This window comes from Botryllus schlosseri, chromosome 2 (assembly GCF_051294905.1).
Source record: "Botryllus schlosseri isolate E-star chromosome 2, Bs_hap1, whole genome shotgun sequence".
NCBI classification, from domain to species: domain Eukaryota; kingdom Metazoa; phylum Chordata; class Ascidiacea; order Stolidobranchia; family Styelidae; genus Botryllus; species Botryllus schlosseri.
The window spans coordinates 38,681,210-38,692,621 of NC_137237.1; the positions used below are offsets into that span (position 1 = coordinate 38,681,210).

The 11,412-nt window shown below is 38.8% G+C and overlaps 3 protein-coding genes across 7 annotated transcripts in view; all 3 read right to left on the reverse strand.

Moving 5' to 3' along the window:
• The window catches only part of LOC145434612 (ciliogenesis and planar polarity effector 1-like), a 57,736-nt gene extending 56,522 nt beyond the window's left edge, over positions 1-1,214 (reverse strand). For 2 of the 5 annotated variants that reach the window (XM_080311949.1, XM_080311951.1), the window contains exon 1: positions 501-1,047. In XM_080311949.1, the coding sequence (XP_080168075.1) occupies positions 501-723 (223 nt within the window). In that variant the 5' untranslated portion in view covers positions 724-1,047. Of the gene's footprint in view, positions 1-500 lie in introns of all 5 variants that reach the window. The other 3 variants (XM_080311948.1, XM_080311952.1, XM_080311950.1) reach the window with 3 other exon arrangements.
• Positions 1-5,047, reverse strand: part of LOC145434617 (testis-expressed protein 9-like) — a 65,571-nt gene extending 60,524 nt beyond the window's left edge. Inside the window, exon 1 of the mRNA XM_080311956.1 lies at positions 3,000-5,047. Within this exon, the coding sequence (XP_080168082.1) occupies positions 3,776-5,047 (1,272 nt within the window). The 3' untranslated portion in view covers positions 3,000-3,775. The remainder of the gene's footprint in view (positions 1-2,999) is intronic.
• A 25-nt stretch (positions 5,048-5,072) lies between these two features.
• On the reverse strand, positions 5,073-9,326 carry LOC145434618 (uncharacterized). The gene has a single exon (XM_080311957.1). It carries the CDS (start codon positions 9,126-9,128, stop codon positions 8,175-8,177), a length of 954 nt encoding a protein of 317 aa, XP_080168083.1. The 5' UTR covers positions 9,129-9,326; the 3' UTR covers positions 5,073-8,174.
• Between the last annotated feature and the right edge of the window lie 2,086 nt (positions 9,327-11,412).

An 11,412-nucleotide genomic window follows, 5' to 3' on the forward strand; every position in this document is an offset into this window, starting at 1 on the left:
TACTGCGAATGCAGGGTGCGTACTATACATGGGTACAGGCTTTTCCCAGAATTTACACACCATTTTAAGAGTGCGTATTATACATGTGGGCGCACTATATTCAGAAAATTACAGTAATTCTAGTTGTCTAATTACACTAATTAAAGCAAAATGCCAATGATCTAATTCAAATCTAATTCGCAACAAGTTTGTTTGCTTTAATCCTAATTCTACCCTAATTTGCGGATGTTTTTATGCACTAATTTCAATTTTCATCTAACTTGTGGTTTTCATGAAAATGCTACAGATTTCAGTGCAAATCGAGCCCAGCTAGCTGTAAACACATTTGCTCTATTCGTGACCATGAGAATGATCTCTGGTTTGATGCGGAATCAACTCGATTCAATTTTCAATAACTCAGCAATTTTAATTTTAGAATTAGGTACCGGTAACCTAATTCACAAAAACTGTGTAGCTATAATACTAATTCGAACTTAACTTCTATTTTGTCAACTCTGTACCTGATAGGCTGCCAGTGATACAAACGACTTGTCCTAAAACTCTTCTTAACGAGGCGTCCACGCGACGTTTCTTGCCGGTCACAAGATCGAATTGAGCCAAGGTTTTACTACCGAGGAGAGAGATATTCTCGGACTCTTCTCCGTCCCACTGAACGTGCTTCCAACGCTTTTTCGATTTCACGTCTTTCGAAGAAACCACGTCAAGCTTCAGAGGGAATGCCATTGTTCACGCTGGGCCATACGCATCAGCGGTATTCCGATGGGTAAGATACGATATCCTACACCGCTGCAAAGTCACAAACGCATCAAACGTGTGAATGATAAAATGAAAAGAAGCCTACGACGCAAACGACGCAAATTCAAAGAATTTCTCCAAAAAATCAGATTTGAGACCCAAACATATCTGAAATCGAAATGTTTTCAGATATCCGAATCATACTGGGTGAAAACTTTTTGACGAAGACTACGTATCACGAAAATGCAGGTACCACAATTTTGCTACCAATTCTGGCCAATACCATGTCACATCTTATAGATATAATTAAGTTCAAAACGTGTCACAATAATAACAGAACTGTTCACAAACAATGCGTAACCTAAACACACTTTCTTGGAAAATATATGAAGAAGTAATTTTCAGTCACGAAATTGACAATCGTGAGAAAAATATAGGACCCAGCTGATTGGAAAATGTGTTACAAAAGGGTTGTTGCTAATGTGGGCTACGTTAAGGCTGTGCAAAAAAAATTTTTTTTCAATTTTGCTGGCTAGCCTACTCGATAAAATTGTTGGGATGTCTGGAAAAAACGATGTCCAACAAATTTGGCTCAATTCAAACGGGTAAAAGCGAGGTTATTGATATTCAAAATTTCAAAGCATAGTAATTACGGTGGGTAGGTCTGTAATAAATAATAATTAAAGAATTTTCCACCACTATTTTTCCCAATTCCAAAATTTTGGACTCCAATAAGTTCGCTTCTACTGGTTGGAATTAAGTCAAATTTGACGTGCATTATTTTTTCAGACATCCTAACAATTTTGTGGGGTAGTCGGTAATATTTTTAAAAGAATTACATTTATTTTTACCCAATAAATCCAAAACTTATTTCTCTTATATCATAGGTTGGAATTGAGCCGAAGGGTGAGCAGTGTTTTTTTAGTTAACCTAACCATTTATCAAGTAGTCCTTAAAACTTTAAAAAAAAGTTATTTTTGAACAGCCCTATTGTATTCATACGTGTGGTGGCTCAGGGGAATGTGCACAAAGCTAATCAAGTAAGATTAGCATACGCAGGTGTTAAAACATACCCAATAGTTAAAGATGGAATAGGCTGTTGATGTTAGGTGGGATAGTGGCAGGAAAGTAGGATCACAAAATAATCGCTTGAAAAAAATTCATGTCCTTTAATGACAAATTGTAAACATGAACAGGTAACTTGTGTACAAAACTCCCCAGACACATGAACAATGGCAAAGTATATTAAACAAAATTACATGAGTAACTCAACTACCATACCGGTATGTAAAAATGAAATAATCCTGTTCAGAGCCCACCGTACAGTCGGATATTGTATGTTACAATTCGTAACAAAGACAGTTCAGTAATGGCCAGAAATGTCGCATGTCATGTAACAAAAAAGAGAATGGAAAAGGTAGTAGGCCTCAGTGTTGGGATGACTGGAGTCATGACTTGACTCGAGTCAACTTTTTCATATGACTTGACTTGACTCGAGTTACTTTGGAAAAATGACTTCACTTGACTTGACTCGGAGCTTCAAAAATGTGCATTGTTCGTGACTCGGAGCAAAATTTACGAGTCAATTTCAAGTCATTAAGTAAGCGGTGTCGAATAAATCACTGTGTCTTGTGTATGATCGGATTGTTCGAGATACGCCGGTGTCACTTGTAAGAACAACCAGTCATTCACTGATTGTACGTTACAAGGTTCCTCCATTGTTAGATCACAAATGAATTGACCGCAAAGCAGAAAATTAAACTAAATAGCACTGTGTCTCTGTTTCTTAGACGGCTCAATGCTTACGTTGCGCAGTGCTCACATTTACCGATTCTCTAGTATGATTTAAATCGAACGAATATATTGTGTGCGTTTATATTCTCACGTTTGTGGAGATGGGTAGTGTAGGCTATTGCATCATATCAATTTGTTTCAATTTCTCGAAGCTTCGTATTGGGTCCTATATTTTGGATGTTAAGAACTGACTGTAGTATGTAGCTGTACAGTTACTCACGTACTTTATTAGCAGTTCTACCTGTGCGTTAGGGATACACCGTCTTCTAGCATGTATATTTAACTAGATATTAGTTATTTGATTAAGATAAATGCTGTCTTTCACACAGCTATCAAAATGTAATGACTTTGAATCATCACTCATACTTCAAAAATTCAATTTGACTTGAATTGTGACTTGACTCGTGACTTGACTCGACTTGACTCGAGTCACTTCCAAAAAACGAGTGACTTGACTTGACTCGAGTCACCTTTGAAAATCGATTGACTTGACTTGACTCGAGTCAAAATCTGCAATGACTCGAGATGACTCGTGACTCGAAGGTAGTGACTTGATCCCAACACTGGTAGGCCTACTATCATCGACCGAGGAAGACATAAAACTCCAAGCAGATGCATAAAAAATTCTGAAAGGTCAGAAACAAGCTCCATTTTGTCGACATCCTAATCCGGTATTGATGAATAAAGAAGACGGGCTTTCACACAAATCTGCCAATGCCCTGATTCTAAACAAAGTCAAATTCGTGAGCGAGGAAAAAGCCAAATAAAAAAGGGTTCACATTTTAGCCGCGTCCAATCATGGGATAGGACAATAAGAGTGGTTGGAATAATCCAGACCTGCAACTATGTTGGCCAAAGCCACTGAGCAAGGACGAAGCTAAACCAAGGAACGCACACATTCAGGCCTAATCGTGATGAAGAATTGATCAAAAACTTCCCAACTGTTTTGTTTTATTTGAGTGTAATACCTTGTAGCCCTTACTGTATGTAGCCTATTGTTTACGACCCCACCCAAAGTCTTCATTGCCTGTAAAACGTAAATTGCAAATCATTATAAACATTTGGAAAGCAGTACAAATTTACGAGCCGGTGAGACCATTTTTCAAAATGCGACAATTCATAATCAATATATATGTGATACTAGACCGAGTGTGGATTACCAAATCTACTCGAAACCCAAGTGAGTCAAGGTATTTGCATTTCAACACAGTGTTACCCAAGACCGTTAAGCACCTTACTATCTAGCCTACTGTTTACTTCCCCAGTCCAAAGCCCGCACAAATTCCTCCTCGGTAAAAGACAGCAATTTTGTGGCCTCCACGTGAAGTATCTGCCTTTTCAAAATGCTAATCAGCTTCTGCTGCTTCTTAAAAACGGTATTCATCTCAGTCTTGAGCCTCTCCAGACGTTTATTATCCGTGCGCAAACGGTCCATCTCTTTACGGTCGTTCACCGCGGTTTCCTTATTCGAACTTCGGTCTTTTTGCAATTGGGACTTGTATCTTTCCGCGTCTTCCAACGCGCGGTTTAGACGTACTTCAGTCGCATTGTGAGCTACAGACGCCTGCTTTTGATCACGTTTTAACAGGTCTAATTCTTTACGCAAGTTTTGAACTTGCACCGTAAAAGATTCAGACTTGCGTCTCTCCTCCTCCAACATTTTTTTTTGCTTTTCGATTTGAGCCTGCATTGCGTTACTGTTTTTCAGCAGACGCGCCTGTTCCTCAGCACCACTTTTGAGTGACTGGCTCAGTTTTTTGCGTTCTTCTACCCCAGAACGGCATTCCTGAGATAATTTCTCCGCCTCTTCCTGTACGACACGCAATTTCGCTTTCAAAAACCTTATTTGAGCCTCTGAACCCATTTCAGCCGCAGCCCCAGGTAAAATATCGTCGTCAATAATGTCCCGTTCAGACACATCCCCTAGATTTTGTTCGATGTTAGAAATGGCTCCGTCCAACGTAAATTTTGACATAAAATCAGAAGGTAAAGCCACGTCGTTGGCAGGTTTTGATTTGCGCGACCCAGCGCTACTCAATTGCCGTTTCCCAGTTTTTTTACCAACATTACTAGAACTTGTCGTGTGTCGCGATGGCACTCTACCCGAATTAGGGCGTCTGCTCGAGCCTGTACTTTTAGTGCTCCTAGATGACACTCGGCCAGAGGTTACCTTTGTATCATCACTGCCTTCATACTCATCAGCATCGACTAGATCTAATAATCCTTTGATGCTGCTCGCGGGGTATTCGTTCAAATTAGTTTCTTTGTGTGATTTTTCTGTAGTAATATCGTCACTGTCGGTGTCGTCGTAAGATTTATGCGGCGATTCTCTCAAAAAATGTTCCTGTTCGGTCATAATAGCGTCGGCTTCTTTCACTAGCGCAGCCGTTTTAGCCTCTAACTCCGCGTTCAATCTCTTGTACTCTTCCTCTTGCTCCAAAAGACTGGGTTTCGGCTTTGCTTGGGAGGACGCATCGCTCTTTCCACTTTGGACGTGATTCTTGTTTCTTGAAGACATAGTATCGTAACTAAGTTACATTAGGCTCAACAAGAAACAAAAACAGAAATGGTTACGATGTGAATATGAAAAAATGTCATGCAGGCTGCCCAGGATGAGGAATGAGCCGGGAAGGGATGGGTATTAGGGGTGTTCTAAAACAACTCTTTTTTCAATTTCACTGGCAAAGTTGATAAAATTGTTTAGAAATAAACGATTGAAAATTTAGCCGAATTCACAACCTCTAAAAGCGAAATTAAGTAAAGTGGAAAATTTTAGATTCAGAAAATCAGTATTTAGGCTACGCTGGGTACGGTAATTCTACATATAATAATGATATTACTGGCACGTATAGTTTATTTTTTGATGACTTTATCAACTAGTCAGTAAAATTTTAGTTATTTTCGAACAGTATGTATATCTAAATTCAATTTCTTCCTCAGAAAATCAAAATATTCTAGAATAAATTAGAATATCCATATTCACATGAAGAGATGGATTCGATATCGATTAATCAACTGCCACATAAGCCTATCACTTATAACGACAACAGCGCAAAACTCTGTCTCGAAGATCTAGTGATTTACTGTGGTAATGTCATGAAATTACATATTTTAGAGTCATGAGAATATCGCCATATTATGGTAACTCTTCCACTGAAATCGATAAAGATTCATAGCCAAGACAAACAACCAAAGGTATTCGATATCTATAAAAGGTAGCACACAGTGGAAGCTGTTGAGTTAATTGTAAAGGATATGCATTGTAGCATATTGCGATAAGCGAAAAAAATGCATTCTTGTGAGTACCTATCACAACATTGTAGAACATAGTTTCTGCATTGCAACATGCTACTTACTGGACACTCCAAAATTGCCATAGCAAACCCATAATAATCAGATCAATCAATCAAATTGAGTTATACTGGTAATTTCTGAATGTAAAGGGATCTCAGTCCTTTGCTTATCTATAGGAAACATAAAGAGGTTCCACAATGACACATTGCTTACAATCAAAATACCTCTACAATACAGAGATTTTAACAATTTCTCAGATCAACAAGCTCACTGATAGATAAACCCGCGGCATCTACAGTTCAGTGACTGATGCAACAGAAATCAATATTAGTTAAAAATAAACTCCTAGTCAAACTGCCCTGCCCTCAAAATGTGAAGTCATTTCTACTCATAAATGCATCATATTGACAGGACATTGGCAGGCGCATGTTTATTTATCTCACGATTCCAGATAGGATCTAGCTCAGGGGTTCTTGAGCTTTTTTGATCTCGGATACCCTTAAAGTTTTGTGGCCGAATGGGCATACCCTGAAATTGGAGAAACTGGTGATTGGAAGGTCATTAGATCAAGCTGAATGCTGTTTAGGCTATTGCATGCCTGAAATAGCATACCAGATGACTAGATAAGAAAGTCACAACCCCACTTATGACCTCATTATCAAAGGATGTTTTTTTGAAGTTTCTCATCATATGCCTGGCCTTTCAAGGAAGCCCTTGGAAACTAGTTTATGGGCCCCAGTTTAAGAAGTCGTGATCTAGCTGATTGATATCACAGTTTTAATGAGCCAAGGCTATCATTTTTAAATAAACAAGCACAATGGGACTGTAGTGCCCAAAGCAAATATGAGCCAGATAGTAGATAGGCAACTTGCTAAGGCAGTGAAACGGTTTGCTCATTTGACATGAAAAATTTGGGAAAGGCAATTGGACGAGGGACATATAAAGAAATACTGTCTACAGCAAAAGGAATGAAGTGAACTAGCAATTGAGAGACATAGCTGAGTCATAAATTACACCTTTCTGGGCACATACCAGTACACTAAAAATAGAACTCTATTGTTGAGTCCGTGAGCTCAACGTATCAGGCCTCAGAAAATAACTTTCTAGGGATGTGTGATTGTTCAGGACAGGTTCAAAACGTTAGTCAAAGATTTTCCAAAGTGACTAAACCACTGAAATAATCAACAACACTCATTTCTGGATGGAATAAGCACGCCTACATCTAATGGATGGAGGTAAATTTCATTCTCTTCACCCCAACCATCAGAATTTGCAATCAAAAAATGAGAAACGTCTCCCTTGAGTCAAAAACGCAATGTGGTAATACAGGAGCATGCCTTTTATAAGAGTAGGCTAATTACAGTACGCATTTTAAGTATGGTAGGTAAAGAACAAATGAACGCAAATGCACAACTATGACACGAACAAAGTGAAGGGTTCAATTAATCATTAAGTCCGGTCAAAATCCAGTACCTGGGGTGTGGTTTCAATCGGAGTGGAGTATCAAGCTTCGAGTTTAGTATCACATATTACGACGCCATGCACACAAACAGGAGAATTCTGAAAGGTGAAATAGGTAGGCTACCTTCCATTTATTCATGAATAAAATATTGCCAGTTGAACTTTGTCAGAAAAATTTCATATTCGCCTTCCAAAGATATGACATAACGCATTATAACAAAACCGCAGATTGATCGCTACTTCAAGGAAATTTCATTTTTACTAACACAGGTACCACTTTTCCGCATGTTTTGGATGCTGCTGGTGAAGTAAATGTCTGCACTTTGATTCTCATTGAAAAATAATTATTTGTCGCACAACGCATACATATGAAGTACTCAAAAAAGTAACTAGCACTGCTTGTCTTGAATCATTAAAATCAATACTTTTACATCATTAACAACATGACCGTCATTCATCAGTGCTACCCAATAACATAGGGAAATTTAAGGTATCTGAAATTGGTTTACGATTATGGTAGGCCTATCATAGGATTATGGTGGAGGTATGCCATGTTTAGGGTTGGGGAATTGTAAAGTCCGAGATGGCCCATCTTGGTATGAGCGTTGGTGAATCGTCTGATTAGGAATGAGATGTTGTAAAATTGTGGGCTCTGCGTTAGTGCTACGTCGCAGGGTTATGTTATTGAATGCTGCTCGGATACCCTAACTCTAGAGAATTATGAAAGCCATACATTTCGACACACTCATTGGAAACCGTGATTGGTCATATTGTTGTGGACCTATCGAATCATTGTGCTAGGCCGTAATCGTGAAACTAACCCACATACTTTGTTCGAATACCCCGTTCAATATTAAACACATGGGTAAAGAAAAAAGAGGGTACCCAAATTAATGTGCAAACTCGTCTTTCTTGTCAATATAAAGCACGGTTCTGTCCCGTAAATCCAATTGCGCCAACGTCTGTTTCCAGTCCGCGATAAGTAATTTGGGCACGCGTACCATCGAATATATATCGCAATGCTTCGCGGGCGTGCGCATTTTTGACTGCGCGAACTGCATCACACCGTGTATAGTGTCTTTCGGAGAGAAGTAACGTTCAACGCGCCTACCGTCGGGTAGTTTTAACGCCAGTTTCAATCTGTCTTGAGTTTCGTCTGGAGGTGGCATCAATTTCGATGTACTTGTTGCTTTCTTATAAAACACAGACACAGAACTTGAAGTACGGGATTTTTTACGTACAGGGCCATCTTGATGGGACGAGTGAGACGGCGGTGTTGGATTTGTGATTTTACGCTGCAATTCATGATTACCATTTCGTTGCATAGGCCTACTCTGTGCATTTTCAGGACGATTTTGTGCATAGGGCGTAGATTCATGCTTTATTTTCGAATGATCGCGTGCATCTTTGTTTAATTTCGCACTGTCTAGTATCATTTGTTGCGCAAATGAAGACATGAGCTCCATTTCAAGTTCACTTTGCGCAGGGCTGATGCTTCTAACGTCCCCACCACCGCCTGTGCTAGAAGAAATACCTGGTAATATTCCGTATCTTGATAATGACGACACAGGTCTCGTGATGTCAGGCAATTGAGACGGGTCTACAGTCGATTCTGTCTCCTGCGGCTTGGGATTGGACTCCTCTTTTTTAGGTGCATAGGTTTTACTTTCTTTCTTTGTCCTGCTTGCGGTATTTCTCGTATTCCGACCACGCCATGATGTGGATGGCTGAGGTGCGTGTCTTTGACTGCTAGTGGTCGGATTGGACGAATCTTGGTGCGGACGTGAGGGAGGTGTAGGCCTCAATTTTCCTTTAGCTGATTTTGGCCTTGCTGGACGATTCATGTTGTGGAATTGACTCAGATCCGTGGCTACGTAATCTTAGAGATTTGTTCTGACATGACGGTGTTCTAATACAGACGGTTCTGTAAATACATGAACATTGAATTAGAATATAGCCTACACTACAAATAAAATTGAACAAATTTGGTCTTAATGTCTCAAATCGATTTTTTAGCAAAAAAAAGTCTTAAAAACCAAATAGTCTTACTGAGTACTTTCTATCTCAAAAGTTAAGACCCAAATTGATCGAAAATAGTAGCAGTGCTTTGGGGGCACCCTTTTGAGTGTTAGGTTCTGAGTGAAGGGGAAGCATGAGAGAGATCTGAATTTGAAGTGTTGGGATAATACTGTGCTAAGGAGTTTACAAGAAATTAACTAGATAATGTTATTAAGATAAATGCCACTTACCACTCAACATGTATATTCAGAACAATATATACGCTTGTCTGAATCAATTCTAGCTTTTGTGGTGAGTGGAAAAAATGAGACCAAAAAACTGCAAAATTCGTCTTAAAAGCAAGACTTAAAAAACTGAAGCATCATAATATCGCAATAAGCTAGTTGTGACAATGTGTTTTTGTCTCATGACAACTTTCCAGTCTTATTTTTAAGACCGGGTAACGCGACATTTCTTGACTAGGAGACTAGCAAAATTTGTTTTAAAAACAGGACTGAAAAACTGTGGCATCAAAATTCCTCCTAATTTATAAGCTAGTTCTGTGTTGTGTTTTATGGAAACTTTACGGTCTTATTTTTAAGACCATGAACCGCGATGTATTCAAAACAAAAACAAAAAAAACGAAGCATCAGAAGCTGTCTCAACAAGATAGTTGTGTCTTGTGTTCTTGTCTAATGACAACTTTCTGGTCTCATTTACAAGACAACAATCCATCCATCCAATTCGTCTTAAAAACAAGGCCAAAACACGGGTGAATCAAAAACTGTCTTAATAGGCACAATATGTCTTGAGATGCTTTTCATTGGGCTGATTTTTAACACCAAATGATCGTGACATTTTTATATGGTCTCAAAAAGCTGATTCAGTCCCAATTTTAAGACGTGACTTGATCAGTAAGACTGAAATTCCTGAAAATGAGACCAAATCATCCTAACATCTTAAATTGGAGACCAAATTTGTCTAATTTTTTTTTGTAGTGTACAGGTAGCGGAGAGGAGGCCAAGATGAGACACTTTTCTGATAATTCAACGCCACTCGAAGAGTAGAATGCCTTCTGAGGATAAATTTTGGTACTGATGGATTACTTGACCCTTAAAAATCCTTGCTAAAATGTCTCAACTTACCCCCAGGGCCCAAGGTGAGGGTAAGATGAGACACGCTGTGTTCAAGATGAGACAACAAGCAATTCTTGCTCATAAACCACCAATTCATCCCAAATGATGAATCAACTAGCAACATCGTGAATAAAATATAATATTCATGAAATAATTCACTTTTGAAAAGAATTTGTACATCATATACAAATTTAAATGACATCGAAAACCAATTATCCATGAGATCCAGCAACAATAAGAGTTTTGTTATTATTTTGTCTTGTAATGTCACATCTAGTAAACTACTAGATAAATACTACATTTTGTGTGCCTTCAACAGTAAATTTTGAATCTTGCGAGGCTTTCAATAGAAAAGCCCTCTGATACCCATGTCTCAACTTGCCCCCATGGTTTAGTCTCATTTTACCCATACACCTCAATTATTGTTCAAACTTGACTAAAAAAAATTTTCGCGTCCTCGGAGGACCATTCACTTTTCTTGAGTAAAGAAGCAAATCCCCATAAAGGACACATGGAAAGCCTCCGGTATATTATTTGCTTCAACCAACACCATGCAGCGCTTTACTACGACTCTAGCAGTTCAAAAGCACTAGATCGAATCAATAATCAATATTCGTACGGTACCGAATTTACAATTATCTCCTCTGCTTGGTTACGAAGGCGGTATCACTATCTCGGCGAATAAAGATCATCGCAAATCACGATCAGATTGCGGCAATATAACGCCAAAAAACGAAGCAATTACGAATTACCGTACCAGTTTTTTTATGCTGCTTATTTTTCAATTGCCTTGCAACAGTTACTGGGTAATCGTCGCTGTTCAGTGACCCGTGAAAATAACGATCACATTATATTTTGATGGATCTTAGAAGTACAGAACTTCAGTATGCAATTTAATATTACATTTACACGGAAATATATGGTCTTATTCTCAGCTGACACTCGTTAGGGCTAGTCGCCAGCAACTAGTACAGAAAATGATATTGTAGATCAT

Coding starts and splice junctions, on each gene's coding strand:
- LOC145434618 (XM_080311957.1), bottom strand. CDS start 9,128: ATGAATCGTCCAGCAAGGCCAAAATCAGCTAAAGGAAAATTGAGGCCT.